General features: G+C 44.9%; 1 protein-coding gene across 1 annotated transcript in view; it reads right to left on the reverse strand.

Annotated features, from left to right (window-relative positions):
* Positions 1 to 25,129, reverse strand: part of CACHD1 (cache domain containing 1) — a gene marked incomplete at its 5' end in the record, with an annotated part of 252,596 nt that overhangs the window by 19,144 nt on the left and 208,323 nt on the right. Inside the window, 7 exons of the mRNA XM_082265153.1 lie at positions 3,258 to 3,374; positions 5,264 to 5,363; positions 8,112 to 8,234; positions 9,463 to 9,573; positions 14,532 to 14,713; positions 21,677 to 21,819; positions 23,764 to 23,932. Of these exons, the coding sequence (XP_082121279.1) occupies positions 3,258 to 3,374; positions 5,264 to 5,363; positions 8,112 to 8,234; positions 9,463 to 9,573; positions 14,532 to 14,713; positions 21,677 to 21,819; positions 23,764 to 23,932 (945 nt within the window). The remainder of the gene's footprint in view (positions 1 to 3,257; positions 3,375 to 5,263; positions 5,364 to 8,111; positions 8,235 to 9,462; positions 9,574 to 14,531; positions 14,714 to 21,676; positions 21,820 to 23,763; positions 23,933 to 25,129) is intronic.

A 25,129-nucleotide genomic window follows, 5' to 3' on the forward strand; every position in this document is an offset into this window, starting at 1 on the left:
GGCACACAACACTTCCTGAAAGTTAGGGTGTACCAAAAAATAAAGGGATGTTTTGGCATTGCCAGGATCCAGAACCAGTAACCGTTGGAGAAGAGGATATCAGAAGTGGTAATTTCAAGTTAATACGCACCACATCCACTAGGAAATCCACTGCGGTCCTCTCTGTCCGAGATGGCCCAAGGACCTATCTACAGAGGATTCCCAATCCTAAACAACTTTATTTCTTACAGGTACTTTTATAGTGCCATCAGTTTCCACAGCCCTTTTACATATAGATTATACATTCAGATCAGTCCCTGCGCTGAAGGAACTTACAATCTAAGGTCCATAACTCATATTCATACATAGACATACTAGGGCCAATTTAGACAAGATCCAATTAATCTTCCAATTAAACAAATTTCTCCGATGCCTCATCCTCCTAGAAAAGGGAAGGAAGGGAAGGAAGGGAAATGTCCACACTTGCAACCCAAGCAAGTGACAACCCCTGAGAGCTGATCTTGCAACCCAGAAAGGCTGCAAAACACTCTTCCGTTTACACCTAGGAAGTGGATGATTGTATCCTTGAGACAGTGGAAATACCAGACAAGGACAGTGATTTAAAGCCAATCTGTCCTGTTCGAGGAGCCATTGCAGCAAGAACAGTGTTAGGGGCCCTCCCTACCAGTAAGGGGGATTAAGGGGGATTCATTCTTTTGCCTGTTTGTTAAGGGTCAGGTAGTCCTTTAAACCCACAGGCATTGGCCACCCAGCTGGAAGGAGCGTAGGCAGGACCAAACACAGAATTGGCAGTCAGCTCCCCAACCCCAGATACTTGCAGCACCATACAGGTGTTGTACTCCCATAGCAAAATCACTGGCTGTTCTGAACTGCAGGAGCTTTGAAAACCTGTGCTGCTGTGGCAAAACGTGGCTGGCGTGCCCTTTTTGAGATCCGCTACTGTGATGTAGCACTCAGGCTGAAACAACACCGTACCAGGAACACCCGGGGGAAAGATTGTTCTGAAGTTCAGTAGTAGGGATCGACCGATTATCAGCAAGGCTGATATATTGAGGGCCGATATGCACTTTCCCCGATATTTTCATGACGTCATTCTGCCTTCTTAGGCTGCCTCCCTTGCCTTGGACGGCCTCGTCTGGAGTCGGGACTAGTCTCGAGGGAGTGTATCACAGCCATACACCCACCCACAGCAGCCTGGTGCCAGCCAGCCACCCACACCCACAGGCCCTGTGCCAGCCTACCACAGGCCCTGTACCAGCCAGCCACCCACCACAGGGTGCCAGACAGCCAGCCACCCACCACCACAGGGTGCCAGCCACCCACCACCACAGGGTGCCAGCCACCCACCACCACAGGGTGCCAGACAGCCAGCCACCCACCACCACAGGGTGATAGCCAGCCACCCACCACCACCACCACCACAGGGTGCCAACCAGCCAGCCAGCCACCCACCACCACAGGGTGCCAGACAGCCAGCCACTCACCACCACAGGGTGCCAGACAGCCACCCACCACCACAGGGTGCCAGACAGCCAGCCACCCACCACCACAGGGTGCCAGACAGCCATCCACCCACCACCACAGGGTGCCAGACAGCCAGCCACCCACCACCACAGGGTGCCAGACAGCCAGCCACCCACCACCACAGCGTGCCAGAAAGCCAGCCACCCACCACCACAGGGTGCCAGACAGCCACCCACCCACCACCACAGGGTGCCAGACAGCCACCCACCCACCACCACAGGGTGCCAGACAGCCACCCACCCACCACCACAGGGTGCCAGACAGCCAGCCACCCACCACCACAGGGTGCCAGACAGCCACCCACCCACCACCACAGGGTGCCAGACAGCCAGCCACCCACCACCACAGGGTGCCAGACAGCCAGCCACCCACCACCACAGGGTGCCAGACAGCCAGCCACCCACCACCACAGGGTGCCAGACAGCCAGCCACCCACCACCACAGGGTGCCAGACAGCCAGCCACCCACCACCACAGGGTGCCAGACAGCCAGCCACCCACCACCACAGGGTGCCAGACAGCCAGCCACCCACCACCACAGGGTGCCAGACAGCCAGCCACCCACCCACCACCACAGGGTGCCAGACAGCCAGCCACCCACCACCACAGGGTGCCAGACAGCCAGCCACCCACCACCACAGGGTGCCAGACAGCCAGCCACCCACCACCACAGGGTGCCAGACAGCCAGCCACCCACCACAGGGTGCCAGACAGCCAGCCACCCACCACAGGGTGCCAGACAGCCAGCCACCCACCACAGGGTGCCAGCCAGCCATTAAACAAAAATTAACATGTTCAGTACCAGATTTGTGTCAACAATGGTCTTTATTTTTCAAAACTTTAAATGTACAAAATATCGGCCCATACCGATATGCAATGGCCAAAATATCGGTATTGGCAAAGAAAAAACGATATCGGTTGATCCCTATCCAGTAGGCAGTGCTGACAAACACTGGTTGGGATTTCAGTGAAGAAAAGGCACGGTGTGTCAGCCCAAACAGGAACATAGGAGCAAAATCACCATTCAACTGACATTTTTCTGTATTTTCAGCTTTTGAAAAGGATATAACTTGAGTAAAATGTCCATGTATTGAAAGGTGTACTGAATATGTTTATTTTTGCCCCAACAAAAGCACTTCTAGGTGCCTTCATTTTACAAATCCAGCGGTTTTGTTTTTGTTTCCCATGACAGAGACTATTTAAAACGTGAACGTCTATAATCTTCCACCGCCAATGTTCCCATTGCCCGGAGTAGTGCCAGCTTTTGGGCACAACAGACCTTTGCGGCTTTCCACAGTGATCAGTCTGTGCCAGAAATAGTTCTGGACGTCAAGAAATAGCAAGTCTCCTGCCTTAGCTGTCATGACAGGTTCTCTTTAATATGAAACAGAAAAAACTGCTCATTTAATAATGTTAAAAAAAAAAAAAAAAAATTTCAGTGTTCCCTCTGCAACTGTCTTCTCCCAAATAAAGGTTTGAGAATAAAAAGAAAATGCTGACTGGTTGCTGGGGGCAACGAAGATAGGTTTTTACTATCACACTTTGAAAAACTAGTGCTTGATCTGTTTTTTATGTTTTGCTTTTTTGAGATGCACTTATTGCCCAAGCCATTTTTATCTTTAGTCGAAATCTAGGCCAGTAGACTCAAGGCCTTTTTGGATACAACTCAACAACAGACAGGCAATGGAGCCAATTAGCATAAAGAGTGTGTTTCATCCTCCAAGGAAAACTTACCACCAGGCTGGTATTAAACTTGTAAAACCGCTGCACGGTTCTGTCACTGAAGCTGTTGCAGAGATTCTTTTTGACAAAGTTGGGGTGGTTCAGGATGTCATTTGCGACAAGGGGCTCCTGGAATAAATGGAGAAGATCAGATATTGTTATCACTCTGATTACAGCAAAACTGTCAGCAGGCCATCCATTACAAACCCCCACAAACGTGTGCTATACATAAGGCCAAATGTTTGTGTACACCTGACCACTACACCCATCTACATGGCCTATTTGGAAAACCCTCAAAATGATTGAGTTCAGGTGGTTTTGGTGAAGAGTACGGTTACTACTACCACATACCAAGACATTTTAGATAATTGTGAGCTTCCAACCAGGTAACAATTTGGAGAATGCCCTTTTCTGTTCGGCATTGGCTGTATGCAAAGCCAGCTCCATAAAGACATGGTTTGGAACCCAAGTGTTCTGCACAGAGTCTTGACCTCAGTTCTACTAAACACCTTTGTGATGATCTGTAATGCTGACTGCGAGCCAGCTCTTCAAGTCCAATATCAAGTACCTGACCTCACAAATGCTCTTTGGCTGAATGGGCATAAACCCACAAAGGCACGCTCTAAAACAGTGGTTATCAACTCCTGTCCTCAGAGCCCACCAGCAGCCCAGACTTTAAGTAATACCTTGGAGAGATGCAGGCTAGAATACTGCAATCACTGAGCAGCAAATTATATCACCTGTGATGTATTTCAGTTATCTTGCAAACCTGGCCTGTTAGTGGGTCCTGAGGAACAGGAGTTGAGAACCACTGCTCTAAAATCTTGCGGAAAGCCTAACCAGAAGGGTTGTGGCATGGTATTGCAAAAAAGCTCATAAAAAGGTGTGACAGTCAGACGTCTACAAACGTTTGGTCATATAGTGCACCTCAAGACACCTCAAGAGCCAAGCCATATCTCTTCCTAAAAATTTCAATCTGTTCCTTAAAAGTCTAATGAGACTTAAATATGTGGGGTACTAGGTATGCAAATATATTGACCAATAGATCATACATCCTCCACACCCCCAAATGTAATGCAAACAACTTTTAACGGATTGCTGAAGTTGACTATATAAATGCAAGCATTATAATCCTATCAGGTTCTATTGCATTGCATAACACAGTCATCAGGTTTTCAGGGACTGGTGGGAAAACCTACAGCAAGAAGAGACCACAGGCATGGTATTGCCACTGTGCTGATGGGTGGCTTAAAAGAAAGTGATGCAGGGAGCCTCAGAGCTGCAGACTCTGAATAGTGTTGTCACTCCTTTGGGTTGTACAGTATGGCAGGAGTGCGTTAATCACAATAGTTAAACAGAGATAAAAATATTTTGGCCGCAAACCATTCACATGTGTACATTACATGCCCTCATTGGCAGTGTTGTGACAGTAAACTTTGCATTTTGATTTTTACCTACAGGTAAGCTTATAATAAAGCTTATCTGTAATTAAAATAATATTTTCTAAATGTGCATCGTTTTAATTTTTGGGTGTCAAACTGGCGGCCCTCCAGCTGTTGCAGAACTACAAATCCCATCATGCCTCTGCCTATTGGAGTCATACTTGTACTTGCAGAGCCTCCTGGGATTTGTAGTTCCGCAACAGTTGGAGGGCCGCCAGTTTGACACCTGTGGCACTCCGAGATCTTCTATTGAACAGCAGCCGGATATGCCATACCTGTGCTGTTCCTTCAGAGCTGCGTGCTGTGGCTGAGACTCCTGGTCGTATGCCCAGGAGTGACGTCATCGTGGCTAGGCCATTCAAGCGGCTGCAACCAGCGAACCCAGAAGGAAGACCAGCTGAAAAAGGAAGTCTCTGCAGCGGTGACAGCGCACTGCTGGAGGGCTTTGTTTCAAGGCAAGTCTTTTATAATGTGCTAGTATTTTATGATTATGATATTGCATTGCAGGAAGAAACTTTTTTTTTTTCGTCAAGCGTTTACTACCGCTTTAAGAGTCACTGGTTGACATGGGAGTACCTTGTGAGTGATGTGCTGCTGTTCCACTGGAGCGTGGCCTTTAGGGTCAATAAGGGTAGGATGCGCCACAAGGTAACCTCTGTCCTCCATGATGAAGCACCTGGCAAAGCAACAAAACCTAGTTATAACACACACAGTGCAGATCTTTTTGAAGAATGGGTCTCTCTTGTTAATAGAATCACATGAATGGGTGACTGAGCTCAAGGTATGTGGGCATTTAGGCAAAGAATGTCCTCTGTTGCACAGCCAATGGCCTGGACAGGACACAGGAGAAAAACTTACTGAATTATTCCAGTTAACTGAGTAACAGGATTATGGATTAATCTACCAGAGCAGATTCTATATATTCCTGGTGTTTCACAGTCGGGGAAAAAACAGCATTATTGTGTTTAGTATTTCTTAAACAAGTCCAATATATTGAATATAACCCATCAGAACAATTCATGAACTCAAAGCCTGCCGTTTGCTAATTTCCCTGCTCTCTTGAACTGATGCCTTTTAACAGAACTAGGTCAATACACAATTAAAAAGCATTTGTATTTTAGAAGTAAACATGTGCTAAGAAGGATACCAGGGGAATTAGAAAGTGCACTTTAAAACCTGTTCAGATGGGAGCTGCATGCTTTATTTGTGTAACATCCCTGCAGCGTGCTGTGTGGAAGAAATGCAGATCAAATGGCAGCAAAAGCTGCATAAAAATGTTCAGGTCAATGTGATGTATAGACATACCAAATGAGTGCAGAAGTGTGACAGGGGCCAAATTTCAACACCCAGGACTTGAATCAGAAGTGAATATCAAGCTCCTCTGACAGCCCTTTGTAGTACTTTATTTCTATGCGCTCTTTGGCTGCTGTATTTCTTAGTAACGCCAATGGTGAGATTTCATCAGCAGAGGTTTTTCAGAACTAGCTCCCCCCTGCTATGAAGACACACTGGCATTGATTTACTAAAACTAGAGTGTGCAAAAATCTGGTGCAGCTATGCATTGCTTTGCTTAACCGCCGCAAGTTCATATACTGCGGCGGTCAGCCCCGTGCAGGCAAAGTGACGTACCGGTAAGTCACTCGCCTGCGAGCCAATAGGGGGCGAGCGCGCGCCGCTAGAGGCGCGCTCCCGCCCCCACTCGCTCACTCTGATCCCCGCACGTGTGACCGGCAGACCCGATGTCCGCCGGTCACTCGCGAACGTCAGTTACAGAGGGAGAAAGGCAGGCGGCTAATGTAAACAAAGCCGCTTGTCACTCTCCCTTGTGTAACAGCACAGATCATACGGTCCTGCTATGTAGGATCGTAGATCTCTGCTGTTACGTGAAAAGCCACATCCAATCACAGTTAGACGCACGCCCCTAGGGACACACTTAACCCCTCCTTCTCCAATAAAGTTAACCCCTTCCCCGCCAGTGTCATTTTTACAGTAACAGTGCATATGTATAGCACTGATTACTGTAGTAATGTTACTGGTACCCCCAAAAGTGTCAAAAATGTCAGTCAAGGGTCCGATCTGTCTGCTGCAATGTAGCAGTCCAGCAAAAAAAAAAAAAAAAACGCAGATCGCCGCCATTACTTGTTAAAAAAAAAAAAAAAACAACAAAAATGACAAAAATCTTTCCCTTAGTTAGTAAACACAATAACTTTTGCGCAAACCAATTAAAATACTCTTTTTGAGATTTTTTTTTCCAAACATATGTAGCAGAAAACAAATTGGCATAAAATGTTAAAAAATTTTGATTTTTAAATTTTTTTTTGGGGTATTTCATATAAAAATTTTTGAAAAATATTGTTATTTTTGCAAAATTGTCGCACTTTTTTTGTTTATAGCGCATGATCAAAAAAAAAAAAAAAAAAATCGCACAGGTGATCAAATACCACCAAAAGAAAGCTCTGTTTGTGGGAAAAAAAGGACGTCAAATTAATTTGGGTACAGCGTCGCACGACCGCGCAATTAAAGTCACGCAGTGCCGACTCGCAAAATACCCCCTGGTCAGGAAGGGGGTAAAATCTTCCGGGGCTTAAGTGGTTAACTGCACAAGCTGAATGAAACCTGGAAGCCGATTGGTTCCTATGCAGAGCTGCACCAGGTTTTGCACTCTCAAGTTTTAGTAAATGAATCTCACTACTTTTAGATATTGGGTGAACATTTGTAATGGCCAAAGCAGGTGGGAAGAGTTGAAAATAGAGATGTACAAATCTGCTGCTGGAGTCTCTGAGAAGCCAAAAAGGTTTGGCAATTCAGCCTAATTTTTTTTTAAGGAGTGTGTGGACTGACCTTTCAAAATACACACAGGCTTACAAAACAAAACGAAACGAAAAGCATTGATCTGCAGAGATTGTTGGTAATACAAACACTTTTTGGTTTACTAAAGTCAAATGTAGCTCTGACTAGAAGGTGGCAGGCCCCATTTACATTTGAGTCACTGCAACTCTGCCTGTGATCTCAATTCGCACTGCAAAATCAAAAACACATGTTCCAGGGACATTCATTTTCAATTTTCTAAAATAAATTGTACGGAAATCACTGCAAACCACAACGCGTGAAGCTTGCTGCCCAAAAAGGAGCATCGCATTTTAGGTGCCATTAATAATTAATGGCACCTGAATATGCGTTTTGGGACTGGGGTGCGATTTGAGATTGTAGGTATTATCAGAGATCCCAAAATGGCAAATGTGAATGGAGCCTGAGTTACTGCATATTGCTTCAAAGAGTAAAGTCTGGCTTCCAGTGGAAACATTGATAAGCCAAGATCACATCTCCATCCTGTTACTCTGCGTTGCTTCTAACTTTCTGTTGGATTTTACCACACAATGGACTTTTCACAAAGACAAACACTTCATTTCCTTGTTTTTCCTACCTAATTTTGTTGCCACCATCTTGGTTGCAGACAGGAAGCAGTTCCATGAGCACTTTGTAGAAATACCGCAGGGTGAAATCAATGCCCATCACGGCAACAGTATGTCCTGCTGACACCCGAGAACTAAAGACATTGACAAGAAAAAGTGTTAAAATCTGTACTGACTGAGGAACAATCGGCCGTTCTTTGTTGGCCAACAAAAATTTTATAGCATGCACACCAGACTTTTTTCGGCCGAAAATTTGCAGTTGGTTGTCGGAAACATCATACTAACAAGCCTACAATCGGCAGATCGGACGTTGGCCGACAATTTACGGCCAACAATCTGTGCGTGTGTACGGGGCTTTAAGCCCGGTGTTGACAAGCTTTAGGCTTGTGTCGAAGAAACGCAACGTGCTTTTTTACCTCAGTATGAGATAGTTTTTAGATCATTCAGAATTCATTAACAGATGCATTTGAGCTACAGTGCATATCTTTCTGTCCTGCATTTGACCTGCATCCAGCTGCTTTTGCATTCCCATAGACTTGTGCCCTTAGGTAAAAATGCCTGTACAGCTGTGTGGAAGCTACAAGCCTCAAATAATAGGCCTCTTAGCATTTTCACCATCTGGGAGAAGATGAACATACAAAGTCTAACTGCTCTCATTTGGTCAATAGTCTCAGATATTAAAGCGGAACGGCACTCGAATTACTAAGCTCCACTTGTTTGCCTCCTCCTCCTCTCTGCTGCCACATTCTGCAAATTTTTTTTTTTTTTTGGGGGGGGGGGGGGGGCAGTGGATACCTATCAAAACCAGGTACCCCCTCCCACTTCCGGGTAAGATCGCCGCAATCCTTGTGCAGCAATCTACAAAATTCCATTCCCTCCTTCCCCCCCCCCCCCCACCCCGTTGCTTTCTGGGAGACACACATCCCAGAAGACAACGGGACCATTCAGAAAGCGCAGCGCAACTCATGCATGTGCAGTAGGGAACAGGCTGTTTCCCTTAGTGAAGATGCCGTCGCCTGCACCCGGAGCCGATGGACGGATCGGCCTGGGGTGCCGACATCGTGGCATCCCTGGACAGGTAAGTGTCCTTATATTAAAAGTCAGCAGCTACAGTATTTGTAGCTGCTGACTTTTATTTTTTTTTTCCAGGCTGGAACTCCACTTTAACCATTGTAGGTGTCAGTATTTATGCGAAAACATGTCTAACACACATGGAGCATTGATGTCTGTTTTTCACCATATGAAACAATGGAAGTATGACAATGGCATTTGGTAATATTATGGACCCATAAACTTTGGGCCTAATAGGTCCCTCTGTCATCTGAGAAAGCTGGGCAGTATGATACAGTGGTGTATTCTTACTTTGGAGACTGGACAGTGTGACTTATAGTGACCACGTAGCCTGCTCCTCCTACATCCAGGTACGGTCCAGTAAAAGTGATGAGGCCAGGATTAGCTAAAGCATGCAGATACCTAAGAAGCAATGAGAAATATACATCAGAATACGAATGATTGTGTATTTTTTGTTTTGCAACAAAGCACACGTGTTCAGGATATCACAAACAGATATAGTCACCACCAATGAAACAAAGTTAAAGTGAGGGACATTTATCAATTCTGTCACACAGCAAGACAATGCTAACCAGGAGCACTGAAACAGATTATGTGGCAGATTTATTTCAAGGTTACAGCCTGAGTCATGAATTTCGCCATCTAAAGTTGCAATGTGACAGAATGAAAGCTGACCACCTATACCTTCAGGTGAAGGTATGCATCTTTGATGTCTATGGATGCTAGAAATTCTCCTCCTTGCAGAGAAGCCATGACTGAGCAAACTGACTCCATTCAAAATGTGGGAATGTTTAAAAACTGGTTCAGGACTTTGAGATCCAGAATAGGTCTCTCATCATGGTTTGGTTTGGGGGCTACAAAAAGGTTTGAGTAGAAGCCCCTGAATTTCTCTTCTTCCAGAACCTCAGTAATCACTGCTTGTGACCTCAGATGTTCCAAAGACAGAAAAAAGGATTTTCTTTCTTGGGGATCTGCAGGTATGTTTGACCTTACAAACCGAGGATGAGGAAACACCCAGAATTCTATTTTGCACCCCTGCGAAACTGTGGAAACAACCCAGCTGTCCTGAATCACTTCTACCCAGGCATCCGAGAACTGTAGTAGCCTTCCTCCCACTCGACTGAGCGTGGGTGTCCCTTCATAATGAGGATTTAGAGCTAGACTTGGTATTCCTCTGGACCCAGGGTTTCTTCTGCCCTTGCCCCGGAGGTTTAGTTCTAGATCCAGATGGCTGAGGCTGTCAAAACTGCCTGAGATTAGAAGTACTGGAAACTTGAGCGTTAGACACCTTTTAAAAGAAGGACGTTTACTTCTCCTCCTGTTAGAAGCGTACTCTTCGTCGCCCCCCCCCCCCCCACCCCCCCGAAATCTTTTGGATTTATTTATCCAGATCGTCACCAAATAGGCATTCCCCATGAAAGGGAAAGCCAGCTAGTGACTTTTTACATAGCAATTCCACAGACCAATTCTTTAGCCACAGGATTCTGCGCATATGAACTGACAGAAGAGCAAACCGTGACATTTGTTGTATGGAGTCCTTAAGAGCATTTACTGCAAAACACAAAGCACGAGGTACATCTGCTAAATATTCAACAGACTCTCCCTGAAAAGGAACACTCCTGGTCTACCGCATAATACGGTCTTTCAAAGACTGGCAAACTCCTATAGCTGCCACTGCCGGTTGTATTGCAGACCCAGCAATAGCAAAAGAAGCTTTTAGTAAAGATTCCAATTTCTTATCCGCTAGATCTTTAAAAATCTGGGCATTATCTACAGGACAGCTTAAATTTCTGTTTACAGAAGAAATAGCAATATCCACTGTAGGCATACACAATTTCTTTGTGAATTTTTCCTTCACAAGATACAACAGAGAGAACCTTTTGGGATGAATAAAAACCCTATCAGGGTGATCCCAATCCGCATACACTATCTGCTCTAAAAGTGGATGTAAGGGAAAAGCCTGAGAGTTTTGTGGAGGGTAATGAAGAAAGACTTCAGAAATCTCTAGGGGAGATCATTTAAATCCAGCCCGAACAAATTTCAGTGAGAGACTGAATTAAACTCTGGGATTGAGAGGCCGAGAATGGCTCCTCAGACCCTTACTCCCCAGAAGTGGAATCCTCAGCTTGACCTTCTACCGGGTTATTTACAGCTACTTCTTCCACATCCTCTGTGGAGTCAAAAATCCTATTTTCTCTTTTGTTCATTGACGGACAGAGCTTCTAATATTCATAACCATTGGGACGTCCTAAAGCAGTGTTAAACATGAGGGGTGGGAACAACAAAAAAATTCCCAAGGCCGTTAGCCAACCAGGCAACAGGAGCTCAACCAAACAACCGGAGCCCACCTGAAAAAAACAACACACCCTCTAAGAGGACCAGGTCTTTAAACAGCAGCCTGCAAAACCTTGTGGCCAAAAGAAGCATCCGCAGATGCCAACACATCCGCTTTATAAAGTTTTGTAAAATTGTGCAACGACGACCAGGTGGCCGCCTTGCAAACCTGCGTCACTAACGCCTGATGACAGGAAGCAGACGGACCTTTTCAAGGTCCATCCGTGAGCACAAAGAGAGTCTGACTTCCTGAAAGACTCCGTAGCTGCCAGGTACACCCTAACTGCATGGACCACATTCAAGGCATGCAAGGCAATTTCCTTCAGATGTTTAGGCCTGGGACACAGGGAAGGCAACACAACGTCTTCATTCAAATGAAAATCAGACAACCTTTGGAAGGAACGATGGACAGTGGCGAAGAAACATGGTTGCCCTGTTTAATCTGGAAACCGGAAGGTCCACCACCGGTGGCACAGTCCACTCCTTAACCACTTCAATACAGGGCACTTTCCTCCCTTCCTGCCCAGGCCAATTTTCCCCTTTTAGCGCTGTTGCATTTTGAATGACAATTGCGCGGTCATGCAACACTGTACCTACACCAAATTTATGTCATTTTCCCCCCACAAATAGAGCTTTCTTTTGGTGGTATTTGATCACCTCTGGGTTTTTTCCTTTTTGCTAAACAAATAAAAAAAGACCGAAAAGTTTGAAAAAAAAAAAAAAAGATTTTTTGTTTATGTTATACAATTTTGTAAATAAATACGTTTTTTCCTGCACTGATGAGCACTGATGAGACTGTACTGACAGGCACTGATGGGGTGGCACTGATGGGCACTGATATGTGGCACATATATGCAGCATTGGTGGGCACTGATAGGCGGCGCTGCTAGGCACTGATAGGCGGCATTGATGGGCACTGATAGGTGGCACTGATGGGCACTGATAGGTGGCACTGACGGGCACTGATGGACACTAATAGGCGGCACTGGTGGGCACTACTGATCGGCACTGACGGGCGGCACTGATGGGCACTAATGGACACTGATAGGCGGCACTGGTGGGCAATAATGGGCACTGGTGGGCGACACTGAAAGATGGCAATGATGGGCACTTGTGGGCAGCACTGATAGGGAGGGCACTGGCGGGCAGCACTGATGGGGAGGGCAATGGGGGGCTCCCTGAGCCCTGATTGCCATCCCTGGTGGCCATAGTGGGCATCCCTGGGGTCATAGTGGGCATCCTCATAGGGGTAACGCCTAGTAAAGCGCTTAGGGACCCCACGGGGACGCTTAGGTCGTCCCCACTCTTTAGCAACAATTCTGTCAAAATAGGCGGGGAAAGGAAACACCTTTGCCGCTTTGGATGGTTTGTGAGTGCCAAAGGGCACCTGCGCCTCCATCACAGCTTCAGCTGCGTCCTCCATCTTTAGGGTCTCACACACCAACACAATCAGTGCATCCACCAGTGCCTTCTCGTGCGCGGTCGCAGACATGTAGGAATCATCCTCACTATCAGAGGATTTCAGGCGCGTGGTTTCAGACCCAGCAGGGTGACTCACATCCATGGCGGCGGAATCAGATTCAGGATCTGATGAGACAGATGGGGAAGGGGGGGCTTTTTGCTAGCCCGTAAGCCACCTCCACCCGGGACACATGGGACTCTAGGACCACCGTCAGTGCATGGATGGATGGTTGGGACCCGGGAGGCCCTGCAGCCTTAGAGCGGGGATCAGGTGGGGAAACATGCTCCAAAGACTCCATCAACCACCAGGGGGATCCCACAAAAAGTGTAAAACACTGCTAAGGGACAACCCCACAGTGCTGGCAGCACCACCTGGTTGCCAGGCACAAAGAAATTCTCAGCAGAGAGGGAGAGGACCCCACCAGAAACAGGCACCTGCAGTCACCAGGGGAATCTGCACTGCGGCGATCAGGAAGTTCCAGGAGTCAGCACCAGGTGATGAGGAGGGGCTCCTACCACCGAAAGCGCCACCCACAGGGCTCCACTGTCATGGCCGCAGCTATTTCCAATGGCAAACCACAACAAAATGGCCACCGGACTACAAAAACATGGCTACTGTGTATAGAAATATACAGGCTACAACAAAATGGAGGCTCGCATAGAACCCCGAGGCTTACAGGGACCCAGGAGGGAGATCAGGCCTCAAGGGCAGATCCAGGCAGAATGGGGGGGGGGGGGGCCCTAGCAGGAGCCCTCACCAGGTACAACCCCCCCTGCACAGTCGATCATCCAGTCGCCAGCGGTGCACCCCACCCCCCATCGCCAGTTAGCACCCTGCCACCATCCCAGGCCAGACCACCCAAACAAATGCAGGCAATGTTCAGGTATTCTGACAGCAACAGGTGCTGGCTGTCAGAATACAATAGCCCGCGCTGCAGATTCATCCATCTACGTTATTTAGCATGGATGAGGAATCAAGTGATTTCTCTTGTTCGACCCATTATTGATTTAAGCTTAGTACCCATTCTGTTAATTTGCGTTCTTTTAGTTTTATGTTCCCATGATGAAGCTGGGGCTACCCCTACTCCTATGCCGATATCCTACTTCTATAGCAGACACAAAAAACATTTTTCGGGGTATCAGCCGATATCCTACTTCTATAGCAGACACAAAAAGAACATTTTTCAGGCTCTGAACTAAATATTTGTTTCTTACCCTCTTGTAAAGAAACACTAGGTAAACGATGTACTGGTTATACATAGATATATATAACAACTTCTCCTGAACAAAACCTTTCAATTATTAGATCACTTTTTCAAAGATAATATAGTATAAATATTTCCTAAAAGCAAAAAATAAAATAAATAAATCAGACACAGATGTGCCGAACACGCTGTGATTTAATAATACAGTAGGCGTTGCGTTGCGACACTGCAGGAAAAACTTTTCTTATTAGGAAAGTTCTGGTGTGACACAAAATCTAAACGGATTAATGGAAAGATGGTTTGGAAGGATAATGACAGTAACATTGTACAGCATGACAAGTAATGAGAGGGGGGACTCACCATTGTCTCCTGGTGGGATCAAACGCTTTGTCCATGAGAGAGCCGGGGTAGATCCGCAGCACCCCATTGGGCGTTGCTATGTAACGGCGCACAATGTAGCTGTTCAAATTGCTCATGTCCATCTGTCTCATCCATTCATCGGTGACGTGACTGGTAGCCATGACCTCATTCCTGACAGAGAACTGTGAAAGAAAAGAACACGTAGCAGGAGACCCCTTAAGATGTGTATAAAAGGATACTAATCTGTCCCCGGGAACTCTACCAAAGGCTGCTCTGTTACACTTGCTGGCAGATAAGAAAAAAAAATCGCACTCCCTTCTACTCTGCTAGTCCCATTTAAAGATGAACTCCAGGCAGAGAAATAAACACCTAATTTATAGATTTCTTAAAAAACAAAGTATCTGAACTAAAACCTTTTTCTTCTTTAACCGCTTCCTACTGGGCCCTTCCTGCCCAGACCAATTTTCAGCTTTCAGCCCTGTCACACTTTGAATTATAATGGCATGGTAATGCAACACTGTACCCAAATTACATTTTTATCATTTTTTTTTCACACAAATAGAGCTTTCTTTTGGTGGTATTTAAAGTGGAGTTCCACCCATTTTAGTGACTTTAGATGTATGTAATCCCCGTTAAAACGACTTTTACCAATGGAAAGTTTTTTTTTTTTTGTTGCTAATAAATACCTTATTTTCTGCTTTATTTATCCTCTTCTCACTTCCAGGTCTGGTCGGCGATTACGTCATTCAGCGATTCGCAGTGTGTGCTGGGATGCATCTCTGGGCATGAAATCCCGCAGTATTACACAGGAGATGAGCTGTACTGCGTGCTCTGCCCCGCCTCTGCCCCACCTCCTCTCAGTGAGCTGTATGTATGTATTGTATTGAGGCAGTACTCTGCCCCGCCTCCTCTCAGTGAGCGAGGACTGAAAGCAGTATATCCTCACTGAGCTCACTGAGAGGAGGCGGAGCAGAGCACGGCATCAATACAATACATACAGTACAGCTCACTGAGAGGAAGCGGGGCGGAGGCGGGGCGGAGCACGGCCTCAATACAATACATACAGTACAGCTCACTGAGAGGAGGCGGGGCGGAGGCGGGGCAGAGCACGCAGTACAGCTCATCTCCTGTGTAATAATGCGAGATTTCATGCCCTGATATACATCCCAGCACACACTCCGAATCGCCGAATGGCGTAATTGCCGACCGGACCTGGAAGTGAGAAGAGGATAAATAAAGCAGAAAATAAGGTATTTACTAGCAACAAAAAAAAAACAAAAAACTTTCCATTGGTAAAAGTCGTTTTAACCACTTAAGCCCCGGAAGATTTTACCCCCTTCCTGACCAGGGGGTATTTTGCGATTCGGCACTGCGTGACTTTAACGGACAATTGCGCGGTCGTGCGACGCTGTACCTAAACGAATTTAGCGTCCTTTTTTTCCCACAAACAGAGCTTTCTTTTGGCGATATTTGATCACCTGTGCGATTTTTTGATCACGCGCTATAAACAAAAAAAGAGCGTAAATTTTGCAAAATAGCAATATTTTTCCCTTTTTTTTAAATGAAATTCCCCCCAAAAAAAATGTAAAAATCTAAATTTTTTAACATTTTCGGCCAATTTGTTTTATGCTACCTGTTTGGTAAAAAAAATTGCAAAAAGCGTATTTTGATTAGTTTGCGCAAAAGTTATTGCGTTTACTAACTAAGGGAAAGATTTTTGTCATTTTTGTTGTTTTTTTTTTTTAACGCGTAATGGCGGCGATCTGCGATTTTTTTTGCGGTACTGCGACATTGCGGCGGACAGATCGGACCCTTGACTGACATTTTTGGGGTTACCAGTGACATTTCTACAGTAATCAGTGCTATATATATGCACTGTTACTGTAAAAATACACTGGTAGTGAAGGGGTTAACTTTATTTGAGAGGGAGGGGCTGTGTGTGTCCCTAGGGGCGTGATTCTAACTGTGATTGGCTGTGGCTTCAGCTGTATGCAGAGTGATCAACGGATCTACATAGTAGATCCATGAGATCATCTCTCATACAGAGGGGAGAATGACAGGCAGCTTGTTTACACAAGCTGCCTGACTTTCTCCCTCTCCCCCGCCGATCGCAGAGTGGCCGGCGGACATCGGGTCCGCCGGTCACACGCGCGGGGGGGGGGGGGGGGGGGTCAGTGACCACGCGGGAGCGCGCCTCCGGCGGCGCGCGCTCGCTCCCTAGACCCTCACAAGCTAGTGACGTAGCCCTACGTCACTTTGCCTGTGAGGGGCTGACCGCCGCCGTAGATAGTCGTGCGGCGGTCGGCAAGTGGTTAAAGGGGATTACATACATCTATGTAATCCAATTTATTAAAAATGGGTGGAACTCCACTTTAATCACCACTGTTTTTTTATTTTTTTTCCCAAAAAAAAATAATAAAAATAGACCCAAAAATTTCAGAAAACTTTGTAAAGAAGGAATTTTTTTCCTTTACTGATATGCGCTGATGAAGGTGCAGCAATATGCAGCACTGATAGGTGGCACTGAAAGGCAGCACTGACTGGCATTACTGATGAGCAAAAATTGGCATTACCGATGGGCACTGTTGGGGCTGCACTGATAATCAGGGCACTAATCTTCAGTGCCCAGATTATCTGTATAGGTCTCCCCTGTGAGGAGATGCCACTGATTGGCTCTCCTCTCCTCACACTCTGTCAGTGAGGCGAGGAAAGCCATTAACTGGCATTTCCATGTGATCGGCTGTGATTGAACACAACCGATCATATGGGTAAAGAGCCACATCATCAACCGCGGTCGTCCTAAAAGGAGAGAGGATACCGCCAGCTGTCATTTGTCTCCACAGTGGGCGGGGGGAAGTTAAGCTTTACTTTACCATTACCTTTAGTCTCGCACCGTTGTACAGGCTCCTCTCTTATACTGAAATTGCTTGCTCTGATTTCACTGCATACTATGACCTTCTCACAGTGTTCATTAAAAGCTGCTGCAAGCCATATGGAGCCCGCCTTATTTCCTGGCTAGAGAACATCTATCAGAATCGAACCCTTTCCTTTCCAGCCTTGCTGCACATGGCCCAACTCTTTCTTTCTTCAGATTATATTTCTTTAAACTGTGTCTCAGCATCAAATCTGGGCATTACCTACAACAGTCTGCATGCAAATGCATTCTGTCTAGGAATGTTCACTCCTGCAGTGATCTAATTCCTTTAGACATGATTTCCTACTGGGAGTATCTAACCAAAAATGACATTTTTGTTGCAGGGGATGCCAAAAATCTGACTGGTATCTTAGTGCGAACTTCTATGAAAATCAGTGAGCCAATCACACAAGCAGCAAATGTTTTTTCTGGGGGGCGTTCTGTACACATTCTGTGTACAGAACACCTCCAGGCAGCCATATTGCACTGCATTTTACAGAAAATTACAGCTCTGCAGATTAAAAAAGAAAAGCAATTTTTAATAACATTCAATTACAATAGGACGATGTCGCAATTGTATATGCTATATATTATTTTTTTTATTTGCAACCCCCCTCGAAAGTGGAGTTACCCTTTAAAATGTAATTAGCATGTTGATCGGGGAGGGGGGGGGGGAGAGGATAGGAATTCGAAAAGGCAAAATATAAGCAGATTTAATGTCAGCTTTAGGTTTTGGATAGTGTTAAAACCAATCACTTTATGTTAAGCTCTCTGAGTCCCTATGGGAAGATTTCCCTGTAATCCCTGTCTTGGATACACAACAAGAACTGAGGAAATCTGACAGGAAAGTGACAAGAAATCCCCTCTTAGACAGTCATCAATTGTATCCCCACTGGAAGATTTCCCTCTGTTCTTATTCCCATGACAACTAACTATTCGGGATTATCCCTCTCCAGGTAAAATAGTGAGGGTGATTACCACCATTGGGGACGCAACAATTAAAAACAGTGGCAGGTAAAAAAAAAAAAAAAAAAGTTAATTTTATATATATATATATATATAGTTGCAACTGATTTGCCTTGAGTTCAGCATTAAAGCTATGCAGTCATCAAAATGTACATACAAATAATAGTGCCCATTGTTAAAACTCCTGAGGTACAATAGACATTTTTTTATTCAAAGAATTGATCTGGCTCCCCTTGTGGGTTCAGGGAAGAATTCTTTTTTCCCTTTGAGAAGAGGAGGATGGGAGTAAAAATGTCTTCCTTGGAGCTACACCTGCTGGAGATTGGAAATAATGCCCCGTACACACGTACCGATCGTCGGCCGAACGATCGGCCGTCTTTTGTCCAGGGCTGTCGTATCTGTTGAAAACTGCAAAAGACTGCACATGAATTTTGTCGGCCAACAGCAGCCGACTGCAGAAGTGATGTCATGTGATGGTTAACTTTCCCTGTGTTTTGTCTTTTGTGAGCATGCCCAGTCTTGCAAATCTACTGATTGTCGGCCGAATTCTGTTCTGACTGGCGAACAACCGGCCGTTCTGGCGTTGGCCTACAAAGATTTTAAAGCATGCACATCAGATTCTTTTCGGCCGAAAGTGTGCTGTCGGCTGTCGGAAGCATCATACTAACAAGCCTACAATCGGCCGATCAGTCGTCGGCCGAATATTTACGGCCGACAATCGGTACGTGTGTACGGGCCTTAAGTTCCAAATCTGCTTGACAAACACAACACCCATATGGCTTCTGAAACCCGAGTGGATGCTTCTCCCACTAGTAGATGTCGCTTCGCGGCAATAAAGATGTCGGCTACATCATCAGTGAGCGGGTCCTCTACCACTTAGAGCAGGGGTGACCATCCTTTTGACTTTCCTGGGTCACACATTGGAAGAAGAGGAATTGTCTTGGGCCACACATAATAATACACTAACAATAAGAATAGCTAATGAGCAGAAAAAGTTGGGCACAAGTTAGGCTGGCCATACATTATACAATTTTCTGTACAATTTTCTAGAAATTTACCTTCAACTATGTAGTAGAAAGGCCTGCCTAATTGGACACAAGTGAAAGTGTTGTTTAGCTTTGACCTCATATTATGTGGTTTGTGGTAAATCTAACAGAAAATTGTACAAGAAAATTGAACATGTATGGGCAGCTTTACCGATATAGATAATGTACCTATCTGAGTAATAAAACTTAATTTTTCTGTAATATTTTTTATTATAAAAGTAGGGGCGACATAAAACTTCTCAAGGTGTTCATCAGATATTTGTGCTTCATCCTTGAAAATAGTTGCTCACATGGGGATCACCACATCAAAATCCAGTAAACCTTTTAGAGCTGAAGGGGGTACTCGCTGCTTTTTCTCTTTCCTTTTTATTTTTCTTTCACTTCCTCCTCTTCTTTATTATCTTCTTCTGCATGGTCTCTTGACAGTTTGGGAAAGGCCATGGGACTGCAGGACAGTCACCATGGACCATATTCCCTACCTGAGAGCTGATTACTTGGTTTGAGAGGGTATGATGGCATTGCTAATCCCTTACCTTCAGGGAGGGGGACCCCTGGTTCAGCAGACTCTCTTTGATGAACATGATAATATTTAGTGGCCACAGGTAGAGCCCTAACTTTTCATACGCCATACTCTATGGCAGGGCCATCTTACCGAATGGGCACACTTGGCAGTTGCCTGGGGGGGCCCACCTGCCCAGCCCAAGCATTAGTTCCGATTCCCGTGTGCATCCTGCCGCCCAACTTAGCGGGTGGCAAGCGCCTGTCGGCCCTGCGCTGCTGTCAGGCCACTTGGGCCGTGGAGGGAGAGCCCACAACTGCAGGAATGCCTGTCCGCCTCCACGGGAACAGGCACACACAGGACAGTCGAGTCTGACTCCCGTCCGTGTGGATGTTCACTGAACCCAGCCACCGAACTTGGAAGCTGTCATTAGCCTGGCACTGCTGTACCAATAAATATCGCCTTATCAATAATTTGCATTTTTTTTCTCATGGGTGATTGTGTAGGCGGGGCCCCAGTGCACCGCACTGCCCGGGGGCCTATAATGCTCTTAAGATGGCACTGCTCTATGGATATGATGATGTATATAAGCTATGCCTATTGTACTCTGGTATTTTTCTTGTATTGTATTATTTTACTTTTGCATTGTTAAAACTTTAATAGACTGGAAAAAAATATAGTTGCTCACAAATCTAGGTGCTGCCGAAAACTGATGACCTGGATAAGGCATGATTGTGAAGAGTATGATATTTTTCTTTAGGAAGATTAAACTTTTAAAATTCCAGTAAAGAGACACTGTCAAATTTTTCTTTGGCCGCATGTGTCTGCTAAGTGCAAACGCATTTTTTACAAAACCCCTCACCCCCACAAAAATCTACATTTTTTAAAAGTTAATGAATTTGTGGTGGGAAGCAGTAAAAAAAACCGTCTTGGGTCACATGAGGCCCATGGGCCGCAGTTTGGACACCCCTGGTTTAGAGACTGCCACTTCATGTCCAATGCTGGCCACGGAAATGGAAAAAATTGTTAACATTTCACTTGGCTATGTGTTATGCACCATTTCCATGTGTGTCTAAATGCTTCTACTATAAAATGTTGTTTTATAAAGCATGAGACTGGTGCTCTTTGATCTCTGTCATACTTTGGGGTTCCCCATGATTGAGCCCAATGGTCGATAGGCTGATTTGCTGCACATGGGATTTCTTTGCAGATTTCCAGTTTTGGGGTGGCGCACTTAAAAAACATTGTTTATATAAGCGGTCATGATTATTCAAGTTTGATGAAAAGTGCTATTGTCACAACACATTGTGGGTACATAATTGGCTTCCAGGTAGGTCTTTATTTTTTCTGAAAAACACAAGGTTGTTGTGCCCCCCCCCTTTTTTTTTTTTTAAGACAAGTTTAATATGACCGTTCCTCTTAGATTGTAAGCTCTAACGAGCAGGGTCCTCTGACTCCTACTGTATTAAAGTGTATTGCAGGGGTCTTCAAACTATGGCCCTCCAGTTGTTCAGGACCTACAATTCCCATCATGCCTAGTCATGTCTGAGAATGTCAGAGTTTTACAATGCCTCATGGGACCTGTAGTTCTGCAACAGCTGGAGGGCCTTAGTTTGAAGATCCCTGGTGTATTGTATTTGTACTGTCTACCCTCAAGTTGTAACGCGCTGTGTAAACTGTCGGCGCTATATAAATACTATATAATAATAATAATACTAACCTTCAGCCCTGGGTTTGCAATGAGACGAGTATTGTCACTCAGGTATGCTGTGTAGTGTTCAACCATCCTCTTGGTCTCTGGCAGACTCAGATGCTCGTATGGAGAAGAGAAGCAGCCAGCAGCCAACATGACAGTGGGGCTTTCTGCAGACAAAGAGAGTGTTCATTAAAGAGAACCTGTTGTGCCACTTTTAGAACTATAATGTATGCAGCACAAAAGCGAACAAGCTCTTGTTCCTCCTTGCCATTAAAAAAAAAATCTCAAGATGATTTAGTAAGGCAAAAAGCCACCCTTGTACCCATATGGAAGAAAAATATATATCCAATATATTTAGGGAATTTTTTTTTAGAAATATATTGAATATGGCCAAAATTGTAGCATTTCAAATATATTTCCAATATATTTGGGGGAAAAAAAATGTTTTTTTTTTTTAAATATATTTTTCTTTCATGTGGGTATATAAGAGGAGGATTGCCAGTCTTGCAGCCCATTGGTCTCTACAAAAAATTCCATTGATAAAACACAAAATTACTCTCTAATAAAGACATTGTGCAGTTAAAAATAAATATCTAATTGTATCAGCAAATACTGAAACAATGTTTCCAGACACAGGAAATGCGTATTGCATAATGCACACTTATTATGTTAAGATTGACTGATTTTTCTAGCCAATTATTATGCAAAAATTATATTTTATTTAAACAGAAATGACATTTAAGTGGTTGTAAAGTCAAATGTATTAATTACTTTGATTCTCTCTGTTTTAGGTCCCTGTTCAGTACAGTGTGTGTGTACTCACTAAATACCTTCTTTGCAGAGCCCTGCTGTCCTGTCATGTGACCTCCCTCTGCTTCCCTTTCCTAGTGAGTACAGTGGGAGGGGCTGATATTTCCCTCTGATGAATGCAAGCTAGTAGAGGGAGGTCACGTGTCTGCACAGCAGGGCTCTGAAAAGAAGGTATCACGTAGTGGTGCACCAACATAAAAATGTTGGTGCCGAAAACCAAAAATTCAGGATGCACTTGGCCGAAACTGAAATTTACACATTTTAAAATATATTTTATAAATAATTGTACTATATTCCCCTTTAAATATCATAAATGAATCTGAATTTATTGTCAGCCATTATTGGCACCTTTTGAAGCGGAGTTATATATTCTGCTTGCTGCATCTTTGGGGTATACAGTAAACCCCCGTTATATCGCAGTTCAGTTTTTGCAGTCCCGGTATATTGCGTTTTTTTTCTGTAAGACCTATTAATATTATTTTACTAATTAAATCAATATTTTTGTGTTTTCCATTGCTCTTGCACTGTCTCTTAGTATCTTTTATGTGTTTAAATGTGTTTCTATTGTTTTAAAAGTGTTTAAAGAGGAAGTAAACTTTTCTCTGCAACTTGTACCTATAGGTGATCCTATGATAAGACTTACCTATAGGTACTGTAAATATCTCCTAAACATGTACCGTTTAGGAGATATTTACCTTACATGCAGCCAGTGATGTCACTGGCGCATGCGCTCTGAAGGAACGGCCGCTGGTGCCGTTCCTTCAGAGCCCCGCGCCGTGACCGTCGGCTCCCGCGGGCGTGCGCAGGAGTGACGTCACCGCGGCTCCGGCCAATCAGATGGCCGGATGCCGCGATCCCAGAAGACTGGCGACTGAACATGTCGCCCGTCAGAGGTAAGCGGGCGGCACGGGGGGGCTCGATCTAAGGTAAGTATTTCATAATGAGCTAGGTTGTGCTAATTCTGGGGGCTTCAATACATTTTTAGTCAAGAAAAAACAAGTGAAAGCATACAGATCAGCCCAATTAGAAAAGAGTCAGCAGCCCCTTTCATTATTGTTCAAGGTCAGCGGCTCAAAGTACTAAAGGCAGGAGGTCAAAATATCACAAAGACATCAAAAGCAGAGTCACCAATAACAATCTAGCTTATGCAATGCAAGAATGTACAACCAAAATGTGCATGTTTCTGAAGACTACAGTCTCGTATATATAAATACATATGGGTAACAGGTGCTCTCCTGACAGGGTGGCACATTATGGAGAGAAGTCAGAGGATACGGCAGCTATTCGATCTGATATGTTACCTAAAGTGGCCAGCTGTTTGAAGTGAAGACACGCAGTGGGCTGGCCCAGCAGGTCCAGGCGATGGTATAAGAGCTTGCTGCTGGGAACCGTGTTCAGGTTTTTCAGTTGTTTCACTGGTATTTCTGGCTGTATCACCACAATACACAAAATGAATGAGGTATCCTGAACCTGCAAAAAGAAAATTTTCACAAAGTAAGAGAAAAGCAAAATTAAAAGTTTGTCAATTTCTTCCTCTATTTTCTGCAAGCACCCTTCTTTTGATCCTCTCCACAGTGGGTGGTCCTCCATGATGCAGAGAATAGTGTTGACATGAATGCTGCTCTCTGCATCAATATATGTTTACTCCAGGGCACAGTAGTGAAGATGCACACTTATGCCTCGTACACACGTTCAGATAATCGGACGACTTATCGTTCGCATTTTGTTGCATGATACTAATATCGAATTCAACAATGCATATAAACGTAGGATTTTTTCGTACGATTTTGGAAAAGCTTCCTGGTTGCTTAGCTAGGTATCAGATGGTGCAAAACAAAAACAATGGCAGCCAGGCTTTTTCCGTGCTATTTTAGTGTTTCTGATCATGCGCGGTCTTTGTCGATCAATTTTTAGCAGAAGCATACTGTACTGATTAAACGATTGTCGTTCGCTAGGCTATCGTACAACAGACGTTTTCCTGTTTGTCCCTTCGGATTTTGTTGGACGAACTGTCGTGATCGGCTGTCAAAAGCTGTGTACTAACTATCAGATTATCGTGCGATCAGGTCGAAAGCGAGTTTTATTGCACGATTATCTGAATGTGTGTACGAGGCATTGCAGTATGTCCTCAAGGCTTCCAGCTTAAATGATCCCCAGTGTCGGCCAATATGGAGGTAAAGCAGGAACTTCCTTCTTTGCAGGAGACTTTTTTCACATCTGCTTTCTAGTGAAAGAGTTACTTTAAAAATAACTCTATCCAAAAGAGATCTGGTGGAGAAGGCAGGGTTTGACTCCTGCCAGACACCTTAAGCCAGCCATAGATGGATCTAATCTTGGCTGTTTTAGCAGTACAATACAGTACAATTAGCCTGTCCGATTTTATGGATGTGATTAATGCCAGTGGCTAGTGCCCCTAGCAGTAATCATTTTGCTTTGCCAGCCAGGAAGGCTCCTCTCTGGCATAACACAATAGCTACGCAGGAGGGATTCCCCCATCAGATTACTGTGTTTATGGGGGAATCAAGCGCTTTTCTTTCCTGCAACATATGGAAAATGTAATAATCTATGGCCTGCCTTACAGATCTCTATTGGGAAGATCTAACCTTTATCCCCAGCATGGCAATAACAAACAGATTAGATTATCAGAAACAGCTATCAGGGTTGTTC

The sequence above is a fragment of the Pelophylax lessonae genome (assembly GCF_965119305.1).
Source record: "Pelophylax lessonae genome assembly, chromosome: 8".
NCBI lineage: Eukaryota > Metazoa > Chordata > Amphibia > Anura > Ranidae > Pelophylax > Pelophylax lessonae.